Source organism: Vigna umbellata, chromosome 9 (genome assembly GCF_029865625.1).
Source record: "Vigna umbellata cultivar VRB3 chromosome 9, Vumbellata_1.0, whole genome shotgun sequence".
NCBI lineage: Eukaryota > Viridiplantae > Streptophyta > Magnoliopsida > Fabales > Fabaceae > Vigna > Vigna umbellata.
Window position 1 is genome coordinate 32,191,245 of NC_142173.1, and position 26,992 is coordinate 32,218,236.

Here is a 26,992-nt window from a genome sequence, read left to right on the forward strand (position 1 = left end):
TTGGGACAACGGTTTGTGGTTCACACCGATCAAAGGAGCCTGAAGTACCTTTTGGAGCAGCGTATCACCACTCAGAATCAGCAGAATTGGATTGCGAAGCTCCTGGGTTATGACTTTGAAATTGTGTACAAATCAGGTGTCACCAACAATGTAGCAGACGCCCTATCACGGAAGGAAGAGGATGATCCGCAGGAAGAAAAGGAATTGAGGGTTGTGGCCCGACCTTACTGGCAAGACTTCAGGGAGATTCTGGAAGAAGTTGAGGTAGATGAAGAATTAAAGAAGGCGATAGAAGATTTGAGAAAAGATCCCAACTCACATCCCTCGTTCACTCTGGAACACGAGAGGTTACACTATAAGGGGAGGCTTGTGCTGTCTGGCCGATCGGCCTGGGTACCCAAGTTGATAGCCGAGTTTCATACCACGCAAACAGGAGGACACTCAGGGGTATATCGGACTTATCGCAAGGTGGCGCAATCTCTTTATTGTGTTGGGCAGTACTAACTGTCCATTAATCAAAACCAGCTTTCCTTCCAAACCAACTCTTTGAGCAGCATCAGTAGCAGTGCTTCCAGCTTTTAACCTCAAAATTTCACCATGAGGCCAACAAATAATTACCACTTCCCCAAGAGAACCGTGAAGATCATAAAACTTTGAGTCGTATTTTGTTTGCTTGACACTTACTTCAGAGCGCAATTGCTCTTCCCAGGAAAGCATTGTTCTCAAAAGCTTCACCTAAAGGATGAATTACATACACAATCACCGAAACATTCATCTACATTCACAAATCTACTGGAATGAATAACAAGGTGAAAATAAAATATCAACTTTTCAAGAAAATAATTGCATTTATATAATTTGATTCGCAATGAAAACAAAGGAAAGCAAACAAAAGAAATCTCCATTTGCACAATCTGTGTAAGAGAGGTAAGATGGTTGCCAAATACCTTGTTATTGATGCCGGCTTCAGCAGAAGCTGATGCAACCAAGTCAAATTTTGAGTGAGATGTTATCCAGTTAACTTGTCTGCCCTCAAACACGGCCGCCACAACAGCCCAATATTCAGATTCTTCTTGCTCAGTAAAATTGATAACTTGGATGAAAGTTGGGAGTAGTCTCCCAAATTGATCTTGCTGCGAATGATGCAAATAATAATATAAAATTCTTCAGTACAGCAGTCTGCGTTTGCAAACCCACTGTAGTTCTAAGAAAATCAGTAATGAAAGAAATCAACATTACATAAATATATTGTTTTTTCTACATCTTCAATATAAAAAAGTTTTACATTCTCATGTAATCATGTGCAACAACTTCACTAAATCAGTTTCCTCACAATGCAAAGTAAATTCTAGATTATGATCAAAATTTTGAAAACAATTATTTTATCCATCACGTGGCATTCGAAACATCAGAGACTAAATATCATATTTATCTTTAACACTAGAAATACGATAAAGAATGACATAAATGATGAAAAATTAAAAAATGTGACCGATTAATATGGATACAGAGAAATAACAAGATATCATCAGAACGGTAACTATTATTTATGTTCCGGAATATAATGCTAGTTGTATAATTCATTTGATTTTAATATTTTTCTGCACTACCTGAGGACATAATGTTTCCGAAAAGTATCCGTTCCTTATGTTTTATCGAGCATTTAGTCAACACAGGAGAATGAGCTCTAACACAAATTTGCTGTTCCTCACTCATGTGTGTGTGTGACTACAACATTACATTAATATAATTGAGCACTCTCAAAGCAAAAGAAACATATTTACTAATAGAAGACCTGTAGAACAGCAAAGCATAAATCTTCCAGTTCAGCTTTCAAGGCCCACAGTCCCAATCTTGAAGCAAGTGAACACCAAATGATTAAGGTCTCCTCAGCAACAGCTTGAGCTTTTTGCAATGGTAGAGCATGACTGAAAAGAGAGATAGTGTCACACAATAAAAATGACCTATGAAACATAACTTATAATCCTTTTAGCAAAAAAAGTCAAAAGGCCCCATGTGGCTTAAGTATGCTGGTTGAAGACAACTACTATCGCAGGGAAGTAAAAACTCACTACTAAAAACCATGAAGAATTGAGAAGGCTATAGTACTAAAATAAATTTTATTTCATCTTCAAATAATAATAGATCTGAAATAAAGGGCCAGAAAAGGGAAAATAAAAAAGACCAACAATAATTGAGTATAAAAGAAAAGAAGTTAAGATGCCCAGAGTAAGTACATTGTTCTCATGTTGTGAAGGCGATCTGCAAGCTTGATGAGCACAACACGTGGATCATCAACCATTCCCAAAAGCATTACTCGTAAATTACTTGCCTAACAGATTTTGAATGTAACATATCAGAAAAGTATGCTGCTAATTCCACCACCCACTACCACGTTTTACAAATTTCAGAATGCATATAGTTTCAGTATTGTCTAGACCAACTACCAAATGCATTACATTGATAGATACAAAAGATTGTTTTATTGGCCTGTATTTTGGAAGCTTAGTTTTGTAAAGTGAAACGGATTATGCACAAAATTGGCCAACCTCAAGCTTCTATAGGAATAAGTATTAAATATATATTACAAAGAAAGATGATGATATGATACATTTTTCTCTTCACAATTAATCCTTGTATTGTTTAAAAACCATCTCAGGCATCCATTGTTTTCAGCATATTTTGATATTGATGATTAACATGATACCAAAGTAAACTTGAAAGTCTCGGGCTAATTGATGCACACGTCAAAGGCAGATTATGTACCTCTTCTTGGCCAAGCACACCCTGGTTTACACTTACCCTCCTATGTCTGCGTAATAGCTGCAAAAGATAATGCAGTTATTCCTTATGGTAATAAAGGAAAACAGAAACAGTCTCCAGATTTGTTAGGAGAATTGAGCTTCTAATCCACAAATACAATGAAATAGAAGAATATGCCACTAAACTCTTTCGGTATTAGACCATACATCTGCATTAGTTATGAGATAGGTGTTAGAGATTAAGATTTCTAAAAACTTGAGATATTAGGTGCATTGAAAATGGTTTACAGTTTCATAGTAACTTGCAATGAAATTTGTTTCTATTACGAAAAATGGAGCAGCTGATAGAGACATTAATACCATGTCCAAGACCAATACGAGCCAAAAGCTTTAGAATCAGTTTGTCAGATGAACGCATAAGAAGACTTCTATATCTATATTTCAATCAAGTTGTGTAAATTGAATTCTAAAATCTAGCAAGATAACTATTATGTGCCTTCCACCTTCTTCAAGATACAAAACAATTAAAAAAGACATTCTTTATGGTATCTGATTAATATAGCTTAACCTTGAAACACTAGCTACCAACTTGACCACATCATCCCCAAACTCTGCCTGAATGTCCTGCAGACTTTGGCTAGTGTCGTCAACCACATCATGTAAAATCCCAGCCACGACAGTGTCAACAGCCTGAAATAGAGTATTACTATCTCAAACAAAGGAACAATTGAATAGAAACATGTTTTCAACCTGCACTGCATTAAGCTGAAAAAATGCAAACGATAACAGTAACATAAATCTTAATGCAGTTCAAAAGTAGTAAAGATTCAGTTTAGCTGTCTCAGTGATATCATAGGCTAAATCTGATAAAAAGAAAATCAATATTTTCAAATAGCTTTTCAAACAATCAAGAAATTGAGATGTGCAGCCCCAGAAAAAATTATATCATTCATTATCCATAGTTTAAATATCAATACTAAAAATTATGGATAAATAAGATAAATGATATTGATATGTATCATTGTAATTAATAATACTTCGTCAACTTTAGTGTTCCACTAATATGTTTCTTCAGAATTGTTGTAACATCATAAAAGAAGACCATCCACAGCATGTTCATTGAAATTTATGGTGTATTAAAAAACATATATGTTCTAATTAATGAGAATGTCATTATATGCTTGGTTAAATGATGATGGCATCATGATCAAATTTATCAAATTACAGTTGGATGTGCCAATTTAGTTGTTCCATAATGGTATGGGTTCTCCGTATACGTTGATGATGAAGGGGCATTGAGGAGGAAAGGAAGTCAGCCAATCCATTCTTTGTTTTCCAGAAAGTAAAATAAATACCATAACAAATCTAGTCACTAGTACTAGCTGTTCATTGGAGTTCATACTCGTTTACCACTTGATGGAACCAATGCAGCCAAAATTCTTCCTGTGTGGATACAATGTGTTAAATAAGGGTCTCCAGTCTTCCGCATTTGTCCACGGTGTGCTTTTCTTGCAAATGCTATAGCCTTCTGTACCTGCCTTCACACATAAGGTGTTTTAATGATGTAACGAGATAACATATAAGTCAATACAACCCCAATGCAGATAGTAAACCTTTGCATCGTTAAATATTGGGAAACCAGTAACATCTACTCCATCCAGCGTCACTGTACCTGCATGTACAAATTTAGGTAATAAGAAACCTTATGAATAGACCCCAACCCTATCATGTGGTGACAGAAGCGGCAACAGAAACTTTATGTGGCATGCAAAGAGGTATGAATTGCATATTTCAGCACTATTTAGTGACATGCCTTGATGCTCCCCCTCAAGCATTTCAGTTATGATATGACACTTAAAAACATATATAGGATATGATAAATGTGGACTACATATGTACAAGTATAATAAAAAATCTAAAAACATAATAAATATATAATTGTAATTTCAAATTAATAATATGATTCCCATACATTAGTAATGTGGAGATGCCATGTTGAGTAGGAATAAGGCAAGATTATAATATATAAACATGTCAATCTTTCTTACAAGATTTTATGAAATTGAGTTAGACATAAACCTACTTACTAAAATAGTATCAAAGTCATTTCAGATTCTATAGCAGTCAAGGTTTTTGAGACAATTATGCTACCGTTATTAGGCTCCTAGTGTAATAGAGTATTGTATTGTAGATTTTACATTGACTAAAAATAAAATTATATTATAATATATAAGTGACGTACAACTCGATTTTATGAAATTGAGTTGTGTTTAAATTCACTTACTAAAAACTAATAACTTTATAATTGTGACTCTTTGCCCTCAGAAATCACTTCATAATTTCTAAAGAACTATTGATCTTATTCCTTTCTTAAACGTCAACTTTAGTGTTCCACTAATATGGCGTTGGGGTGAGTTTGGAGGAGGCGGAACTCGCCGCGCTTTTGAAGGTGAGTGCGCGGAGTGGTAGAGCGGACAAGGTGTATGAGTATTTGCATAAGCTTAGAAGCTGTGTGAGGTGTGTTAGTGAGTCCACTGCGGTGGTTGTTGAGGAGTGGTTTTGTGGTGCCAAGGCCTCTGAGGTTGGTGAGGTGGAATTTGATGTGGGGCAGGTCAAAGAGGGGGTTTTGCGGAATGGGGGAGGGTGGCATGGTCAGGGATGGATTGGTAAAGGGGATTGGGCCGTCAACAGAACGAGTGTGGGTGCCGATGGACATTGTTGTTGTTGTGGGGAGCAATTGGTTTGTGTTGATATTGATGATTCGGAGACGGAGAAGTTTGCAGGGTCTGTTGCTGGCTTGGCCTTGGAACGAGAGGTCAAGGCCAATTTTAGTGAATTTCAGGTGTTGTTGATATCTCCATTCATTGCAATGCAACACAATTTTAAATGACATGAATGATGATATATTATTGTTAGAGTTTAGTTTCTGTGCTAGGTAGGTATCAATCAGGAATCTTGATAGGTATGACTTTTTAGGGGTGTTATTGTTAAAGTCAACAAACTTAATATGCATGACAATTTTTGATTGGATTACTTTCGTATACAAACCCTTCGCAATATTGCTGCATCCATTATTTACTCTTGATATTGTTAGTCTAGCTATAATAGCTTGGTTTTGATACTTCTGGTTGATCCCTTACAGGCCTGGCTTGAAAAGCATGACTCTTATGAAGCTATAGTGGATGGAGCAAATGTTGGGCTCTACAAACAAAATTTTGCTGATGGTGGATTTAGCATTTCTCAGGTTGTATTCCTAAGTTATAGAGTTCCTTTAATTTTACTGTCTGAACAAGTTATGTATGTTTATTGCTCTTGCCTGATAATTTTGCTTGATTGCTTTTGCAGCTAATTGTGTTTGTTTTGTTGATTTTGTAATAGTGCAGCTTGATTGTGTTGTAAAAGAACTTTACAATCAGAGTGGGAATAAATGGCCGCTCGTTGTGCTGCACAATAAGCGCCTAAGAGGGCTAATGGAAAATCCTTCCAGCAGGAAACTGGTGGAGGAGTGGATGAATAATGGTGCACTGTATACAACTCCTAATGGGTCCAATGATGATTGGTAAATTTCCAAATAAATGTCCTAAACATTGCATTTGCTTTTCACTGTTAATCTTTGGACAACCATATCGTTTCTTGTTCTGTTTGACTCTTTATTTAAAACTTGAATTTATCATGTTATCTATGCAATATTTATAATCTTGTGTGGGACTTAATTCACATTCGATGTCCCGTATATGATATGTTTCTGCATTACACAGCTGAAGCTCTTGGTAAAACCAAAGTGGACGTAGACTTGAATAACTGAGAAGGTCTAAATGAAAGCTAAACTTTTTAAGTACTAAAATGTAAACGATTTTAACTTTTGGAGGTTCAAATATAGCATTTAACCATATAATAGAATAATTACAATTAATAATAACACAGGTCAGTTTTAACGCTTACAGATAGTACAACTATGGCCGAATGACCTTACAAGAAGTTCCAAAAGTAAACTGTACAAGATTAGGGAAAACGTGACCGAACGGCTTACAAAAGCCAAAATACCGATCAGTCAGAGAGTAAAACGAAAGAGAGGAGGTGATCGAACGATCACCTCATACTAAACTAATATCTAATAACCGAACGTCTTACGGCTCAGCCTTTACTTCCACTTCGACTAAGTTCTCCTCTTCTAACGCCTCTTCCAGTAGCGCATCTCCATCTACTCACATCCACACGGATGATCATTGCAATGACAAGACGGACGTACATGGACAAGACAACACAAGGAAATACACAGGGTAAGCTTATATAATTTAATTCATGCATCAACATATAAGTTAAACAATTCAACATACAAGAAACATTTCAACGTACGTATCATACCAAGCCTATCACTAGACTGACCGTCCGGACTGTATGAAATCTGTGTAGCTACAGGCGTTCGTGCACCCGGGTGATGTAGTAACTGGGATACACTCAACAGCTGCCACCCGAGGTTAGCCCTATCCAAAGTACCCCTAAGGACTAGGACCTCCTGCCGTTCCCACACATGACCTACCCTCCTCTACGTGAGGATGAGTACTCATGGAACATCAGGATGAACTGCCAGCATTAGCATAACCACAGTCATACTTTACCAATTCCAATATTCAATACATGAGTCGTTCCTCCCCGGAACGCTCGTTCAAAATCCACAACCGTATAATCATCTCATATACTATTCATCTTTTATAATCTTTCACTTTATTATCACTTTCATCATCAGTTACAAGGACATTAAATAACAAACGTTCAGCCCTCTTCAGAACGAGGACGAACGATAAGAACGAGACCGATGATCCTCCCGTTCAGAACAGAATAAGACTAAAAGAGTTACTTTTGGATTAAAGAAATGAGCCGAGTAAAATAGTGCAATATGTGACGAACGGTATTTACCACGTGAGTCAGTTAAATGAACTGACTCTCTTGAGTTCAAATCAATACTTAAGGAATAATTCAAGTATGGAGGCCTTAGGCCGGATCCAATGCAAGAAGAATAATCAAGATGTTAAGGACTATATTTAGAATAGTTCACATACGGAAATCCAATGCCAGTAAATGACCGAACATGGAAAAAGAAATATTACTGAAGTTGGACGAACGCTATTTTATCAAGATTGATTATACATTAGTACGAGCGCTTGGTGTAAGACCGAGCACTACTCAGTACGAGCGCTAGGTGTAAAACCGAGCACTACTTAGTACGAGCGCTAGGTGTAAGACCGAGCACTACTTAGTACGAGCGCTAGGTGTAAGACCGAGCACTACTAATCTTAAAGTACGAGGGTATATATATGTATTACTTTATTTCGAATATCCGGATACAACTATGCTGAGCCGAACGCTCCAACCTAGTGTTTCCCATGAGGACGCTCGTTCTCGAATAGAATTCTCTCCAAATGAAAGAATGCCATTTTAAATGTGTGTGTGTGTGTGAACTCAGTCATGTAGGGTGTGCCCAGAAATTCTGCTTTGAAGACAGGGGTGTGAACTTAGCAATTTCAAGGGGTGCGCCAGTAAAAAAAAAAGAAAAAGAAAAACTCTCTTTTAAACAATTATTGAGAATTGTTGGTTAATTTCTTTGGTATTATTTTAAAACAATTATTGAGAATTGTTGGTTCATTTCTTTGGTATTATTTTAAAACAATTATTGAGAATTGTTGGTTATTTTCTTGATCTAATATTGGTTTATGAGAATATGTATGAATCCGTGATTGAGCACGTTTATTTTGTTTGATGTTGGTACGTACACTATGTTATTTACTTGTAACTTCGTCTGTCTTGTGAGCATTTCAATACTAAAATAAATGCGATTCTCACGAGAGATTGAGATACGAGTGTCACCTCCTTCTGCGCAAGGAGGTGAATGTCTCGCCCAATGACTTCGGCTCGTGTTGAGTATAGTGCATCGTTACGCGTAGTATCGATGTTTTTACTCGTTAGTCCTTGAGGAGTCGGGGAGATAGGTCTGAAGTCGCGACAGAAGATGACTCGAGTCGCCTATTATTGAGAACAGGTTATGACGACGAATTACAAGGAAACAACATCAGTTTATGAAAGACTAGTCTATAATGTCATGTGTGTCGATTTATATTAAGTCATGGAAATTGTTATAGTTTATATGTAATGGGTTTATGATGTGTTTTTTTTATATGATACTTCTGGTTACTCACCCTTGCATGTTGTGGTTGTGGTTTCCACCTCCCATGATCGTACTTGTACGGGAGTAGATGGTAATGCAGATAAAGCTGGACTGGAATAACTCTTCGAGAGACACGGAAAATAAAACTTGTTGGGGGTTTTATAATATTTTCTTATTTATGTGTGTTTGAATTTGTTGTTTTAACGAACAAGTAAGATTTGTTTCGTTGTAATGTATGAACTTATGATGTGTGTATGGTTTGTTTATGTGATGTGTTGTTTAAAAAAAAATTGTCTCATAAAATTCGTGCTCAAAGATTATACTTATATAAATATATTTTTTTAATATATTTGTAAGGGGTGTTACAGTTTACAGTAACAATACGTTAAATACTTTTTAAATTATACAAAATTTAATTTTTATATAAATGTTTATTAAATTTATACTTTTATTAAATATTTAACATCATTTTTAAAATATTTCTAAATATATTATTAGATTTATATTTATTTTTTTATAAATATAAAAAAATTAGAATTAATTTAAAAATATTAAATAATTTAAAATATATCATTTGTGAGAACCTGATAATTAATACACACTAATTCATTCTCTGATCACTATTTTAATGCACCGTGACACGTCAAAATGCACTCACACTTCCACTGCATGCGCTTGCCATGTGTCACGGTTTGAGCATTCTGAGAATGGTTAGTGGGAGACAAGTGGCGTGTGGAGGTTGGGGAGTTTATTCTGCATAGGAAGAGAAAAATAATTCTGGAAACTCTCCCTCTTCCTCCTGCATGTTTCATCTCCTTCTCAGAATTTCTGTTTTCGATTTCTCTGCTTTTCTCTAAACCGTGTTCATCTTCTCCCTAAGATCACTCACTATCAATTCCTCCAATCCTATTTCAGACACCATAGAAACCTTCCCTGCACTGTGAACCTCATTCTGATCCGAACAGAATTGAGAACTGAACTGGTAAGTTCTCATCTCTGCACCTTCGTCCATTTGGTTCATGCACACCAAAATTCTGGTTGCATGCATGAGTTAGAAGTCTGATCTGCTTACGGTTTTGGTGTGTTAGATTAAGTGGAAGTGGTTGAGTGAAAGTCTGATAGAAAGCTGTAAGAGCACGAGAGAAACTCTAAACAATTGAAGTGAACTGCTTGATAAGGTAAGGGAAGCTTATATGTTTAATTTATACTGTATGTTGAATGATCTGAGTTGCATGAATGAAGAATATAAGATTTGAATTGTATGGATGATCACTGTTATTGTGCATGTATGAATTTCATGAAGTTGAGCTGTTATGAATGGTTACTGAGATCGGATATGAATTCTGGTTTTGATTGATCTGTTATGGATGAACACTGACTTTTATGTATGATATATGTTGTTGATCTTGATTAAAAAGCATGTTGAATTGATTATGTATGAATGGAGTATGTTTATGATATTTGGAAGGATTTGGATATTGAAACTGTATGATAATGATGTTGAAGGTGAATTAAATCTGGAATGAATGTTATAAAGTTGAAAAAAATGAAATCTGGAAAATTCTGTTAAGTTTGAGAAATCTGGAATTTTAATCTGCCCTTTTATGAATGACGCTCGTCACACTGTACGGTCATAGACCGTTCGGTTTTTCATTAAAATAACTTAGTTGGAATTCGTTCATTTGGAATGAATTCTGCTCGAGAACGAGCGTCCCCAATTTAGTGAATGAGCGTTCGTTTCAGCTCAGTTTAGATAAATATTTGAAACTTTATAAATACGTGACGTTCGGCCTTAAGTCGAGCGTTCGTCCTTAATGTCGTTCGACCTTATGTCGAACGTTCGTTCTACAGAGCGTTCATTCTTATACTGAACGTTCGTCCGAATTGGCGCTCGGTCCTATACCGAAGCGTTCGTCTTAAATAGCGCTCGGTGTATATCCAGCGTTCGTTTTAATTCGTGCTCGGTCATTGACCTAGCGTTCGTCCAAAGCAGGGTTCGGTTTCTAACTGAACGCTCGTCCTTATTATTGAATTCTGAGCGAACGTAATTGACGTTCGTCCAAAGTAAATTTCTGAACGTTCGTTCATTGACAGTAAGAGTTGTTTTCTGTACTTTGAATATTCTGGTTATTTATCTAAGTTATTCTGTAAGATATTTATTCTCTTGATTCAACCTAAAGTTCTTGTACTCAACATCTTCTAAGTATTATTCTGAACTTCTAAATTCAATCTCATTTAAATTCTTTAAGAATTCTTAACGTCCATCAATGAATAAGAGTTCGTTTCTTTTGTTCAGAAACGTGAAATCAAAGGTTCTGTAATAAGTTCGTTTTATTTGATTAAAGAATGCATGACGTTAATGTTAAGAGAGTGGAACACAGAATGGAAGGATTATAACTATGAAAGGATTTGATGGTTGAACACTATGTGATATGATTATACGATTATGGAATTGAACGAGCGTTCCAAGGAGGAACGTCTCATATATGATTGAATATGGAATTTGTAAAGTATGACCGTGGTTAGTTAATGCTGGCTTGGTCCATCCTGATATTCTGTGATGCTCATCTTCACGTAGAAGGGAGTAGTCATGTGTGGGAATGGCAGGAGGTCTTCGTATCCCTCACTTAGCAGGGGCGAAGGATTAACCTCAAGTGGAAGCTGATTAGGTATATCCCGGCTACTACACCACTTGGGTGCAAGGACGCCTGTAACTACATGGTTCATACAGTCCGGACGGTCTGTCATATATATATATTTATATGTTAAATTATATGATTAAGTTACTTGATGAATGTGTGAATTGAATCATGAACTGTATGTATGTTGTATTTATTAAACAATATAAGCTTACCCTTGCAATGTTCCATGTGTTGTCTGCTGTTTCTGTATGTCCGTCTTGTCAAAATGCAATGATCATCCGTTGTGGATGTGAGCAGATGGCGAGGCACCCTTGGAATCATTGCTGGAAGAAGAAAATTTGGAGGATGCCAACTTGGTGGAAGTTGAAGTCAAATCGGAGCAGTAGGGATTAGTTCCGTAGTAGATATTAGATTTTTCTGTACTGTATTTTGACAGTTCTGTATACGGTTGTGCAGAATAGATTATTCAGAACTGGTTTTGTATTTTGGATGAATTTCTGAACACGGAAATCACTGTAAATACTGTTATGTACGTGCTGTATCCTTTTGAGCAGCTGCTGTTTATATTTAAAGACTGCACTGTATTTTCTGTAAATGTAATTAGTTCTGATTAATGGAGATTTCTATTTATTGGGATGTTACATTTATTGGTATCAGAGCAGTTTTGTTCTTCTAAGGACACTGTAGGGTTATGAGTGCACTGTGTTTTTGCTGTGTGCTTATTGCATGTTTAATGAGTTATTCTTGTTTTAACTCTTGGACATAACTAATGCTCGTTTGTTTTTCTCTGCATCCAGAGAACAAATGGCACCTAGACTTCCTCCTCCTCCTCAACCGAATGAGTCCGAAACGTCCAACAACACTAGATTGTTGGAAACCGTGGTGGAAAGATTGCATCAACAGAATACCACGTTGCTGGAGCAAAACGCCACCTTGATGCAGCAAAACCAAGCTGCTATGCAAGGTTTGGAGGCCTCGCGTGTCAATTCTGAAAACACGCAAAGGCAGTTGATGGAAATCTTGGCGGCAACTAGAGGTGCGCCTGGAGCATCTTCTTCAAACGCTGCTCAACCTGCTGCCGAGTGGAGTTTGGAGAGCTTCCTGCAGCATCACCCAGCTAAGTTCAGTGGGAAGTGCCTCCCTGATGAGGCTGATCAGTGGCTAAGGGATATGGAGAGGATTTTTAACGCCAAAAGGTGTCCGGATGAGAACAGGTTGGCGTATACAGAATACTTATTAACTGGAGAAGCAAGCCATTGGTGGACGAGCACAAGGGCCATACTGGTAGACGCTCACCGCCCTATTACTTGGGAAGTATTCCGTAATAAGTTTTATGAGGAATATTTCCCTGACAGCGTAAAGTTTGCAAAGGAGGTGGAGTTTTTACAACTGGCTCAAGGTGGAATGTCTGTATCAGAATACACCAATAAGTTTAAACACCTTGTCCGATTCAATACAATGGCCACTAGTGAGGAGTGGCAGTGCAGAAAATTTGAGAACGGTCTACGCAGTGATCTAAAAGTTGTAATTTCCAGCTTGTGTATCAGAACGTTCCCTGCTATGGTTGAGAGAGCCAAGGTGTTGGAGAAGAACTTGGCAGAGGCGGAACGACACAAGAAGCAACAACAAGCTAGTAGGGGACCAATTGTGTCCAGGGGAGGTTCTGTTCAAAGGAAAATACCTTACACTCGTCCAAATCAATCAGCCAATACGAGTGGTTCTCAAGCATTGATTCCTGTCGGACACACTGGACAAGGAAATATAACTTGCTTTCAGTGTGGGGGGCCGCATTATCGTTCATCCTGTCCTCAGCTAGTGGGAGGAAAACACTGCAACCGATGTGGACGAAATGGACACTTGGGGAACGAGTGTAACATGAGTGGAAGAGCAGTGATGAGACCACCAAACACGGGAAGAAATCAGCCCAGGGGGGGGCGAGCACAAGCAGTAGGCCGTGTGTACGCTATCACTGGAGCGGAGGCAGCAAGCGCAGGTAATCTTATAACTGGTGAATGCTTGCTGTTTGGAATGCCTTGTCATGTACTGTTTGATTCTGGGGCGACGCACTCCTTCATCTCGAAGGCGTGTGTTGAAAAGCTGGGAATAGTGGAGAGGGATATGCAGTTTGACTTGGTGGTATCAACACCAGCGGCTGGAGAGATTAGGACATCTACCGTGTGCATTAGATGTCCTATTGTGGTTGAGGGGCATAGTTATAAGGTGAACTTAATCTGTTTACCTTTGAAGGACTTGGAAATAATTCTAGGAATGGATTGGTTGGCTACCAACCATATTATTATAGATTGTGGGAAGAAGGAATTAGTTTTTCCCAGTGAAGAAGAGGAAGAACTGTCAATCACTGTTGGGCAGTTTAGGGAGGACATCATGGAGGGAGCCAGCTGTTTCCTCATCATGACGCATGAAGATAAGGAATTAGGAGGATTGGCAGAAGCACGGACGTCCCAGGAGAGCAGTATTGAACGAGCAGTTGTGAATGAATTTCTGGACGTTTTTCCAGAAGAGATACCAGGATTGCCTCCTGTTAGAGAGATTGAATTCACCATTGATCTGGTGACAACGGCAGCCCCTATATCTGTTCAACCATACCGTATGGCACCTGCAGAGTTGGTTGAACTCAAGAAGCAGATTGAAGAGCTTATGGAGAAGCAATTCATTAGACCAAGCGTATCACCATGGGGGCTCCTGTGCTCTTGGTGAAAAAGAAAGATGGCAGCTCTCGGTTATGTATAGACTACAGACAATTAAACAAGCTGACCATCAAGAACAAATACCCGTTACCAAGGATAGATGATTTGTTGGATCAGCTACATGGAGCAACGGTATTTTCTAAAATTGATTTGCGTTCGGGATATCACCAGATAAGGGTTAAGGAGGACGACATCCAGAAGACAGCATTCAGATCACGTTATGGGCATTATGAGTACGTGGTAATGCCATTTGGAGTGACAAATGCTCCAGCCATCTTCATGGATTACATGAACAGGATATTCAGACCCTATTTGGATAAGTTTGTGGTTGTGTTCATAGATGATATTCTCATCTACTCCAAAACTAATGCCGAACATGAAGAACACTTGAGAACAGTATTAACCGTGTTGAGGGAGAAAGAGTTGTACGCAAAGCTGTCCAAGTGTGAATTCTGGTTGAAGGAGGTGCAGTTTCTGGGGCATGTGATATCGTCTGAAGGTATTTCAGTGGATCCCTCTAAGGTGAGAGCAGTGTTGGATTGGAAGAGCCCGCGTTCAGTCACGGAAGTGAGGAGTTTTGTGGGACTGGCAGGCTATTACAGACGTTTCATAGAGGGGTTCGCCAAGATAGTGGCTCCGCTTACCCGGTTGACTAGAAAGGATCAACCCTTTGCTTGGACTGATCTGTGTGAGGAGCGATTCCAGGAGCTGAAGGTGAAACTGACGAGCGCACCAGTTCTAATTATTCCAGACACGTCCAAGCCATTTGAAGTGTACTGTGACGCTTCTCACCAAGGCTTGGGCTGTGTGCTCATGCAAGAGGGACGTGCAGTAGCATACGCGTCTCGCCAATTGAAGATTCATGAGAAGAATTATCCCACCCACGATCTGGAGTTAGCAGCAGTTGTTTTCGCATTAAAAATTTGGAGACACTATCTATACGGATCAACATTCCAAGTCTTTAGTGATCACAAGAGCCTCAAATATTTGTTTGATCAGAGGGAGCTGAATATGAGGCAAAGACGTTGGTTGGAGTTTTTAAAAGACTATGATTTTGAACTGCTGTATCACCCTGGGAAAGCCAATGTAGTGGCAGACGCTCTAAGCAGGAAGGCAGTGCAAGTCTCGTTAATGATGGTGAAGGAGCTGCACTTAGTGGAGAGTTTCAGAGATCTGAGATTACAGTTTGAGTTGGAGCCTAGCAGCATCAAATGCTACAACCTTAAAATATCAAGCACTGTATTTGACCGTATCTGGATGAAACAGCGTGAGGATGAAGAGTTGGTGAAAATTTTGAACGTGCTTGGTACAGATCAAGCTAAGGGATTCAATGCTGGAACGGATGGTCTACTTCGATATATGGGGAGGACGTGCGTTCCAAATGACAGTGAGCTGAAAAGGATCATAATGGAAGAGGGGCATCACAGCCGTCTTAGCATGCATCCTGGCATGACTAAGATGTATCAGGATCTTCGTTTGTCATTCTGGTGGCCTGGGATGAAGAGTGACATTGCACGCTTTGTGTCATCTTGTTTAACCTGTCAGAGAGCCAAGGCTGAACATCAAAGACCAGGAGGATTGCTGCAGCCATTGGAGATTCCAGAATGGAAGTGGGATAGCATCTCCATGGATTTCGTGACTCATCTGCCACGTACAGTCCGAAACCATGATTCAATTTGGGTGATTGTGGATAGATTGACTAAGAGCGCCCATTTCCTGGCTGTTAATTTGAAGATGTCCATGACAAACTTGGCCAAATTGTACATTAAAGAGATTGTTAGATTGCATGGAGTTCCTTCAAGTATCATATCAGATCGGGACACGAGATTCACATCTCGTTTTTGGCAGTCATTGCAAGGAGAATTGGGAAGCAAACTGCAGATGAGTTCTGCATATCACCCTCAGACGGATGGCCAATCTGAGCGAACCATTCAGACTCTTGAAGACTTGTTGAGGACTTGCGTGATAGATCATATGGGAGTATGGGATGAAGTTCTGCCGCTTGTTGAATTCACGTATAATAACAGTTATCAAGCAAGCATAGGAATGGCACCGTTTGAAGCTCTTTATGGAAGAAAGTGTAGAACTCCTTTGTGTTGGTTCCAAGAAGGTGAAACTGCAGTAACTGGACCTGAATTAATTCAGCAAACAACTGAGAAGGTGAAACTGATTCAAGAACGTTTGAAGACTTCTCAAAGCAGGCAGAAATCGTATGCAGATAAGAGAAGAAGACCCTTAGAGTTCTCTGCTGGTGATCACGTTTTTCTGAGATTGAATCCAATCACTGGAGTGGGAAGAGTTCTTCGTCCAAAGAAGCTTTCACCAAAGTACATAGGACCCTATCAGATTCTGAAAAAGATTGGAGCAGTGGCGTATGAACTGGCCTTACCTCCTCAACTGTCCAACCTTCATCCAGTCTTTCACGTGTCTCAACTCCGGAAGTATATAGCTGATCCATCTCACGTACTGGAGTTAGAAGATATTCAAATTCGCCCAGACAGAACACTGGAGATGCAACCTGTTTGTGTGGAAGACAGCCGCACCAGACTCTACAAGGGGAAGGATGTTCGTCTCGTGAAAGTGGTGTGGAATGCAAAGACCGGTGACTCAACATGGGAGGTTGAAGAGGCTGTGAAGAAATTGTATCCTCACCTATTCCCTGGTAAGCTTTAGAATTTTCGAGGACGAAAATTTTTGTAGTTAGGGGGAATGTGAGAACCTGATAATTAATACACACTAATTCATTCTCTGATCACTATTTTAATGCACCGTGACACGTCAAAATGCACTCACACTTCCACTGCATGCGCTTGCCATGTGTCACGGTTTGAGCATTCTGAGAATGGTTAGTGGGAGACAAGTGGCGTGTGGAGGTTGGGGAGTTTATTCTGCATAGGAAGAGAAAAATAATTCTGGAAACTCTCCCTCTTCCTCCTGCATGTTTCATCTCCTTCTCAGAATTTCTGTTTTCGATTTCTCTGCTTTTCTCTAAACCGTGTTCATCTTCTCCCTAAGATCACTCACTATCAATTCCTCCAATCCTATTTCAGACACCATAGAAACCTTCCCTGCACTGTGAACCTCATTCTGATCCGAACAGAATTGAGAACTGAACTGGTAAGTTCTCATCTCTGCACCTTCGTCCATTTGGTTCATGCACACCAAAATTCTGGTTGCATGCATGAGTTAGAAGTCTGATCTGCTTACGGTTTTGGTGTGTTAGATTAAGTGGAAGTGGTTGAGTGAAAGTCTGATAGAAAGCTGTAAGAGCACGAGAGAAACTCTAAACAATTGAAGTGAACTGCTTGATAAGGTAAGGGAAGCTTATATGTTTAATTTATACTGTATGTTGAATGATCTGAGTTGCATGAATGAAGAATATAAGATTTGAATTGTATGGATGATCACTGTTATTGTGCATGTATGAATTTCATGAAGTTGAGCTGTTATGAATGGTTACTGAGATCGGATATGAATTCTGGTTTTGATTGATCTGTTATGGATGAACACTGACTTTTATGTATGATATATGTTGTTGATCTTGATTAAAAAGCATGTTGAATTGATTATGTATGAATGGAGTATGTTTATGATATTTGGAAGGATTTGGATATTGAAACTGTATGATAATGATGTTGAAGGTGAATTAAATCTGGAATGAATGTTATAAAGTTGAAAAAAATGAAATCTGGAAAATTCTGTTAAGTTTGAGAAATCTGGAATTTTAATCTGCCCTTTTATGAATGACGCTCGTCACACTGTACGGTCATAGACCGTTCGGTTTTTCATTAAAATAACTTAGTTGGAATTCGTTCATTTGGAATGAATTCTGCTCGAGAACGAGCGTCCCCAATTTAGTGAATGAGCGTTCGTTTCAGCTCAGTTTAGATAAATATTTGAAACTTTATAAATACGTGACGTTCGGCCTTAAGTCGAGCGTTCGTCCTTAATGTCGTTCGACCTTATGTCGAACGTTCGTTCTACAGAGCGTTCATTCTTATACTGAACGTTCGTCCGAATTGGCGCTCGGTCCTATACCGAAGCGTTCGTCTTAAATAGCGCTCGGTGTATATCCAGCGTTCGTTTTAATTCGTGCTCGGTCATTGACCTAGCGTTCGTCCAAAGCAGGGTTCGGTTTCTAACTGAACGCTCGTCCTTATTATTGAATTCTGAGCGAACGTAATTGACGTTCGTCCAAAGTAAATTTCTGAACGTTCGTTCATTGACAGTAAGAGTTGTTTTCTGTACTTTGAATATTCTGGTTATTTATCTAAGTTATTCTGTAAGATATTTATTCTCTTGATTCAACCTAAAGTTCTTGTACTCAACATCTTCTAAGTATTATTCTGAACTTCTAAATTCAATCTCATTTAAATTCTTTAAGAATTCTTAACGTCCATCAATGAATAAGAGTTCGTTTCTTTTGTTCAGAAACGTGAAATCAAAGGTTCTGTAATAAGTTCGTTTTATTTGATTAAAGAATGCATGACGTTAATGTTAAGAGAGTGGAACACAGAATGGAAGGATTATAACTATGAAAGGATTTGATGGTTGAACACTATGTGATATGATTATACGATTATGGAATTGAACGAGCGTTCCAAGGAGGAACGTCTCATATATGATTGAATATGGAATTTGTAAAGTATGACCGTGGTTAGTTAATGCTGGCTTGGTCCATCCTGATATTCTGTGATGCTCATCTTCACGTAGAAGGGAGTAGTCATGTGTGGGAATGGCAGGAGGTCTTCGTATCCCTCACTTAGCAGGGGCGAAGGATTAACCTCAAGTGGAAGCTGATTAGGTATATCCCGGCTACTACACCACTTGGGTGCAAGGACGCCTGTAACTACATGGTTCATACAGTCCGGACGGTCTGTCATATATATATATTTATATGTTAAATTATATGATTAAGTTACTTGATGAATGTGTGAATTGAATCATGAACTGTATGTATGTTGTATTTATTAAACAATATAAGCTTACCCTTGCAATGTTCCATGTGTTGTCTGCTGTTTCTGTATGTCCGTCTTGTCAAAATGCAATGATCATCCGTTGTGGATGTGAGCAGATGGCGAGGCACCCTTGGAATCATTGCTGGAAGAAGAAAATTTGGAGGATGCCAACTTGGTGGAAGTTGAAGTCAAATCGGAGCAGTAGGGATTAGTTCCGTAGTAGATATTAGATTTTTCTGTACTGTATTTTGACAGTTCTGTATACGGTTGTGCAGAATAGATTATTCAGAACTGGTTTTGTATTTTGGATGAATTTCTGAACACGGAAATCACTGTAAATACTGTTATGTACGTGCTGTATCCTTTTGAGCAGCTGCTGTTTATATTTAAAGACTGCACTGTATTTTCTGTAAATGTAATTAGTTCTGATTAATGGAGATTTCTATTTATTGGGATGTTACATCATTATTATTATATATTTGTATTTTATATGTAGAATACTTCATTAATTAGAGCTGGGTATTGTATGCACGTGTTAATAAGTCTTTAACCGTGTTAGCTCTTATTTTCATCCCTGTATTATCGGGGAATGTTTCTGTTATCTCCTAAATCTTAAAGAATAATTAAACGTAAACTATTTTAGCAAGTTAATTAGTTTTCTTCATATTTGATTTATTATATTATTATCTGTACCAGAGAGTGTCGGGCGCCGTACAAGGGACGCCCGAAATACCGAAACCGCCGAAGGGCGCCGAAGTGTCAGGCGCCGTACGAAGGGCGCCGAAGTGCCAGGCGCCGTGCGAAAGACGCCCGAAATACCGGGCGCCATACGGAAGGACCGTCCGGTTGCCCAATGATCGCCTACCCAGATGTACCGGAGTCCACTCCGGAGGCCACGGTGACTTACGACAATGCCTGTACGCAATCGTATAAGGCAAGCCGGAGGCTCATGCGTTGAAGAGCCGGCCAAAGATTGAACCTAGACCCGGTATAAACTCTCCTAACCCTCTTGTAGCAGGGAGGAACACCTACCAACCGGGTCGAACCTCTTTATAAGAAAAACTTTGAAGAACTCACAAGGAATTCTACCATCACAGAGCGACCCGACACGACAGCCACTGCATCAAATCTTGCCTGTTAAGTGACCCAAAGTCCTACGCTCACTACGGGCACTAGGACTTGGGGGGCTTGTGTATCTGCAAGGGCCGGACGCCGTATGGAAGGATCCGTGTGAGCGGACGCACAAGCTAATTGGGCGGATCTCCATGCGGACGAGGCGGACGCCCATATCACATGGACGGATCTCCGCGGACACGGCCAGCAAAACCGGACCCCGGACCAAAGATCCCACATGGGCGGATCTCGCATGGGCGGATCTCCGGGCGCGCGAGGCAGACGCCCATTTCACATGGGCGGACGTCCACGCCCGCCAAAACACTAATCAACATGACTTAAGGAAAAGCAGCCTGGTTTAAAGGTAAGTAGAAATTAGAAGCTATTGGGCCGTTTTGGGCCGTGATTAACTTTTCACTAATCCCAAGCCCATAGCGAAAACTATAAATACAGGTCCACGGTGAGTGGTAGATAGTTTACATTGAATGCACATTTATTGCTACTACTGAAAATAGCCACTGCTCTGAAACTGACTTTGGCATCGGAGAATCTTTTGTAGGTCTCCACCCCTCCGGATCAAGAGGAGAGCCAGAGCGCCAGGAGAAGATCCGCCACGGAGACAAGACCACGGAAGGACTTGGAAGATTTGGAACCGCACAGCCCTACACATCCGAAACATTTGGCGCCCACCGTGGGGCCGTGTGATTTAAAAAACCCAATGGTGACCACGAGAAATATGAGCTTAGACGATCCCGCTGAGATGATGCGCGTGCTACAACAAAAAATGGACGAGATGCAGCAACGTCATGAAGAAGAGATGGCGGCCGTGAAGGCCGACTGCGAAGCCCGGATAGCTCGGGAGATCGGGCGGATGAACGGGGAAGAACGAACGAAGGATAAGGGAAAGGGGGTGGAAGGAGAACGCCCGCCCCCGGGTACCGAGAGCGATAGGACTTGGAGGCCTTCCGGATCGGAGGCAGCGGAAAGCAAGGCTAAGTCGGTGCACGCGGAAAGCGCTGCCGAGGACGGGCGGATGGTTATCAAGCCGGAGCCTTCATCCACCCTATTGCTCCCATTTACCCAGAACATAATGAATGTCCAAATCTCGGAGCAATTCATGGCTCCGCAGTTCAAAATGTATAACGGAACGACGGACCCCGCGTCCCACATCCAGACATTTTCAAATGCGATGGCGTTCCGAACAGGCAATGACGCCATTTGGTGCCGAGCATTCTCGCTCTCGTTGGAAGATGAGGCACTGGAATGGTTCAACACTCTCCCCCCTAATTCAATAGAAAATTTTGCCGGATTGAAACAGCTGTTCATCAAACAATTTGCGGCCAGCAGCACTCAAGATCTGACCGTATTCGAATTAATGACCCTCAAGCAGGAGAAGGACGAGACCTTGCGAACGTTCATGGACAGGTATCAGAAGACCGTCCGGCGAGTGAAAAGCCTGACACCGGAGCTCGCCCTTCACTACATCCTGCCGGCTCTTAAGCCGGGGCCGTTCAAAGATAGTGTCTGCAGGCGAGCACCCGAAACAATGGAGGAATTGAGGGAAAGAGCAGCTGATGAAATAAGGGTGGAGGAGATGAAGCTCTCCTATAAAAAAGAAACTCAAGAGGCCAGAGGAGAGAGGACGGACGGTAATAAACCCGCCAATCCTACGGGAAAAACGTTCGGCCCTAGGCCCCGGGAGCAGAAGAAAGGACCCCGTTTCCAACAATATACGCCCTTGAACGCCTCAAGGGAGAAAATTCTCCGAGAGGCCCTAAGTGCAGAACTGATAGTGGAGCATGAGGGACTCCCAACTTCGAAGAACGCTGACCGGAGTAAACACTGCTCCTACCACAAAAACATGGGTCACAGCACCGAAGAGTGCTGGACCCTCAAGGACAAAATAGAGGAGCTCATCCGGGCGGGAAAGCTCAAGAAATACGTCCGCGATGAGCGTCCGCCATTACAAACCGAACGACCTGCTCAGAGGCCGGCCTACCGAAAGGACGAGCCAAAGAGCACGAGGGCAGGGCGACCACGCTCGGAAAGGCGACCAAGCAGAAGCCGTAGCAGGGAGCGCCCCTTGAGAGGGCATATCAACACCATTTCCGGAGGATTTGCGGGGGGAGGATCATCTTCCTCCGCCCGTAAACGCCATATTCGGGCCCTCCATTCCGTCCATGTGGTTGATAAGCCGCGCCGTTCCATGCCGGCCATCACCTTCTCGGATGAAGACTTTCACGCCCCCGATCCCGACCAAGACGACCCAATGGTCATAACGGCAGAAATAGCACGTTACGGGATAAGTAAAGTCCTGGTTGATCAAGGAAGCTCGGTCAACATCCTCTACTGGAAGACTTTCCTGCAGATGGATATCTCGGAAGATCTGATCGTCCCCTACGATGGACAGATAGTGGGATTTGCCGGAGAGAGAGTTGACACGAGGGGGTATGTGGAATTACGAACGAGGCTGGGAACCGGACGATCTAGCGAGGAGAAGAGGGTCCGGTATTTGCTGGTGGAGGCCAACACGTCATACAATGTACTGCTCGGGAGGCCGTGTTTAAACGCCTTTGGAGCGATCGTCTCTACCCCCCACCTCGCAATGAAGTACCCCTCCGAGAAGGGAACTATCTGTACGGTTCGGGCGGACCAGAAGACGGCACGAGAATGCTACGCGGCGGGGTTGAGATTGCACGTCCGTCCAATGAAAAGACGGGCGGCCGGCTCTGAGGTGGCCATGGCAGACCTCGACCCGAGGACGAATACCGAAGACCGCTTGGAACCTATTGGGGAAACCCAACCTATCTTGATAGGAAAGGAACCCGCCCAGACCACCCTCATCGCCAGGGAGCTAAACCCTGAGATGGAAAAGGATCTGAGGGCACTCCTGTGGAAAAACCGGGATCTATTTGCATGGACGGCAGCGGATATGCCGGGCATCCATCCCGCCGTAATGAGCCATAAGCTCTCGCTTTTCCAGAACGCTCGCCCAGTGGCCCAGAAGAAGCGACGAATGGGCGAGGAGAAACGTAAGGCTGTGCAAGAAGAGGTGGACAAGCTGAGGAAAGCCGGTTTCGTCCGGGCAGTCACTTACACCACGTGGCTAGCTAACGTGGTCATGGTGAAGAAGGCCAACGGGAAGTGGCGTATGTGTACTGATTACACAGATCTGAATAAAGCCTGCCCGAAGGATTCCCACCCCTTGCCCAGTATTGACGCCTTGGTGGACGGCGCTTCCGGGCACCGGGTATTGAGCTTCCTAGACGCATATTCCGGGTATAATCAGATACCCATGTACGGGCCGGACATTGAAAAGACAGCTTTCATTACGGAGAAGGCTAACTTCTGCTACGAGGTTATGCCGTTCGGCCTGAAGAATGCAGGGGCAACCTATCAGCGCCTAATGGACAGAATCTTCCAGGGCCAGATAGGCCGGTGCATGGACGTATACGTAGATGACATGGTGGTCCGGTCAGCAGACGGAGAGGGGCACCTCAAGGATCTTGAGGAAGTTTTTCGCCAAGTTAGGAAATTTGGCATGCGTTTAAATCCCGCAAAGTGTACGTTCGGGGTAGCAGCCGGAAAGTTCTTGGGTTTCATGCTGACATCCAGGGGGATCGAGGCCAACCCGGACAAATGCGACGCGGTATTGCAAATGCAGAGTCCGGCCACCCTTAAGGAAGTGCAGAGACTGGTGGGACGCCTCACTGCTTTATCCCGGTTCATCCCCAAGTTGGCAGAGCGGATGAGGCCGGTCCTGCGTAAGTTAAAGAAGGGGACCGGCCAGTCATGGGACGACGAATGCGAGCGAGCGTTCCAGGACATCAAGATCCTCCTTAGCAACCCACCGGTCATGAACCGACCAGTCCCAGGTGGAGATTTGCACATCTTCTTGGGAGTGTCTGAAACGGCTGTCAGCGCCGTGTTGATGCAGGAACGGCCTCTGGCGAGGCTAATTTACTTCGTGAGCCGCACGCTCTTGGACGCAGAAACCCGGTACCAGCGGGTAGAAAAGGTGGCCTTGGCCTTGTTACATGCCTCCCGAAGACTTCGTCCTTATTTCCAAAGTTACCAGGTCATAGTCCGGACGGACTTCCCAATCTCCAAAATCCTCCGGAAGCCAGATCTAGCCGGACGGATGGTGGCTTGGGCGGTAGAGCTCTCAGAGTTCGGCTTGCGCTATGAACCAAGAGGATCGGTTAAAGGCCAACATCTGGCGGATTTCGCGGCCGAATTACCCCCTTCCGGCCAAGACGTCTGGAACTTGTACGTAGATGGAGCTTCCGGCCGCTCGGTCAGCGGTGCCGGCATCGTACTTGAAGGCCCCAATGGTTTCCTACTGGAGCATTCTTTGATATTCAAATTCAAAGTATCCAACAATCAGGCCGAGTACGAGGCCCTTGTAGCCGGCCTCGAACTGGCAAAAGATATGGGGGCGAGGAGGATAACCTGTCGGACGGATTCTGAGCTAGTGGTGGGCCAAATGAATGGCAACTTCCAAGTCAGGGAAGAACGCCTTTCGCGATATTATCAGAAAGCGACCGAGCTCACCCGGGCGTTCGACAAAGTTGATATACAGCATATTCCCAGGGAACAAAACACGAGGGCGGACGTACTATCCAAACTCAGTTCGGGAAAGGAAAAGGGGCAGCTGACTACTATCGTACGGCAGGTTCTACTACAGCCTTCTGTAGAATGCTCGGTGGTATCCGGCGGAGGACAAGATTGGCGCGCAGGAATCCGGGAAATCATGAACCGCCAGGATGAGGGGCGGATGGTAGGTCCGGGCGAAGCCAAGAAAGTCGCCCGTTATTTTATCGTGGGAGATGACTTGTACCGAAGGGGATTCTCCTCCCCCCTCCTTAAGTGCCTGGGGGCTGAAGAGGCATACTATGTCATGGACGAACTTCACAACGGCGTTTGTGGCCTCCACACGGGCTGGAGGACGTTAAAAGCCCGGCTACTGAGAGCCGGATATTATTGGCCTACCATGGAGGCGGACACAAGAGCGTTCGTCCAAAAGTGTATCCGCTGTCAAGAACACTCCAACAACTCCCATCTTCCGCCACATGCCTTACATTCAATATCTTCCCCTTGGCCATTCGCACAATGGGGAATGGACATCGTAGGACCATTCCCAACAGGGCAGGCACAGAAGAAATTCCTTTTGGTGGCAGTTGATTACTTCACCAAGTGGGTGGAGGCCGAACCTTTGGCAACCATCACGGCCTCCCAGGTCCAGAAATTCTGCTGGAAATTGGTATGTCGCTTCGGCCTCCCCCAGTCCATCATCACAGATAATGGCCGGCAGTTTATTGACAAAAAACTCGCCGAATTCTTCAAAGGGCTAGGGATCAAGCACATCACCAGCTCTGTAGAGCACCCCCAGACGAACGGACAAGCAGAGGCAATGAACAAAACCATAGTTTCGGAACTCAAGCGGCGTTTGGGAGAAAGGAAGGGAGCATGGGTGGACGAGCTGCCCGAGGTCTTATGGGCCTATAGATGCACACCTCATGGAACCACAGGCGAAACCCCTTTCAACTTAACTTATGGTACTGATGCCATGTTGCCGGTTGAGCTGGGCGAACCGTCCTTAAGGCGAGAAGTCGAGGACCTGAACCTCAACGATCAAGAGTTGAGAATCGAATTGGACTCCCTGGACGAACGGCGTGACCGAGCGGCGCTGAGGGCCGAAGCTTGCAAACGAATGGTCGAGAGAAAATACAACTCCAAGGTCCGCCCAAGAAGTTTCCAAGAGGGGGATTTGGTATGGAGAAAAACGGGGGATGCCCGCCGAAACCCGGCGCACGGAAAACTCGCCGCCAAATGGGAGGGGCCGTTCAGGATAGTGGAAGCCCCGGGGAACGGAGCCTACAGGCTGGAACGCATGAACGGACGTCCCATCCCCAACACCTGGAACGCCACACATTTAAAGTTTTACTTTAGTTAATGTCAAATACTTGATTCGATGTACCCCCATAATCAATGAATCAAGATATCTGTTTTCTCCCACAAAGCTAATGTCATCTTGTAGAAATGTAGTAACGAAGGATCGTCCGCCCTACCAAACTCCAAGCCAGCGAACGGGCGTTCCAAAGAGAACGACTCTCAGCTTGGTTGGGCGACGAAGTGAAAAGACGTCCGTCCTACCAAACTCCAAGCTAGCGAACGGGCGTTCCAAAGAGAACGACTCTCAGCTTGGTTGGGCGACGAAGTGAAATGACGTCCGTCCTACCAAACTCCAAGCTAGCGAACGAGCGTTCCAAAGAGAACGACTCTCAGCTTGGTTGGGCGACGAAGTGAAAAGACGTCCGTCCTACCAAACTCCAAGCTAGCGAACGGGTGTTCCAAAGAGAACGACTCTCAGCTTGGTTGGGCGACGAAGTGAAATGACGTCCGTCCTACCAAACTCCAAGCTAGCGAACGAGCGTTCCAAAGAGAACGACTCTCAGCTTGGTTGGGCGACGAAGTGAAAAGACGTCCGTCCTACCAAACTCCAAGCCGGCGAGTGTTCCAACGAGAACAACTCTCGGCCTGGTTGGGCGACCCCGCGAAAGGATTGTCCGCCCTACCAAACTCCAAGCCGGTGAGTGTTCCAACGAGAACAACTCTCGGCCTGGTTGGGCGACATCGCGAAAGG

General features: G+C 42.6%; 2 protein-coding genes and 1 pseudogene across 6 annotated transcripts; 2 read left to right on the plus strand and 1 right to left on the minus strand.

Annotated features, from left to right (window-relative positions):
• Positions 1–1,525: 1,525 nt before the first annotated feature.
• On the minus strand, positions 1,526–4,456 carry LOC148193236 (putative GTP diphosphokinase RSH3, chloroplastic). Of its 4 annotated transcripts, XR_015782223.1 has the most exons (6): positions 4,376–4,456; positions 4,165–4,300; positions 3,331–3,452; positions 2,767–2,823; positions 2,238–2,332; positions 1,526–1,928 (listed from the first exon to the last, which is right to left on the minus strand). XR_015782223.1 is itself a non-coding variant. In XM_088098972.1 (5 exons), the coding sequence occupies exons 1-4, from the start codon at positions 4,408–4,410 to the stop codon at positions 2,799–2,801; spliced, it is 318 nt and encodes a 105-aa protein (XP_087955098.1). In that variant the 5' UTR covers positions 4,411–4,456; the 3' UTR covers positions 1,526–1,928; positions 2,767–2,798. The 4 variants fall into 4 exon arrangements, 1 of the variants encoding a protein (XP_087955098.1); XR_015782221.1 differs by having other exon boundaries at positions 2,767–3,452; positions 4,376–4,455; XM_088098972.1 differs by lacking the exon at positions 2,238–2,332.
• A 704-nt stretch (positions 4,457–5,160) lies between these two features.
• On the plus strand, positions 5,161–8,573 carry LOC148193237 (proteinaceous RNase P 2 pseudogene; annotated as a pseudogene). The gene is made up of 3 exons (XR_015782294.1): positions 5,161–5,604; positions 5,905–6,006; positions 6,146–8,573. The product of XR_015782294.1 is annotated as a proteinaceous RNase P 2 pseudogene (transcript).
• Positions 8,574–20,086: 11,513 nt separating this feature from the next.
• LOC148193238 (uncharacterized) lies at positions 20,087–26,302 on the plus strand. The gene is made up of 2 exons (XM_088099390.1): positions 20,087–20,167; positions 20,906–26,302. Exons 1-2 carry the CDS (start codon positions 20,087–20,089, stop codon positions 26,300–26,302), a joined length of 5,478 nt encoding a protein of 1,825 aa, XP_087955516.1.
• Positions 26,303–26,992: the final 690 nt, after the last annotated feature.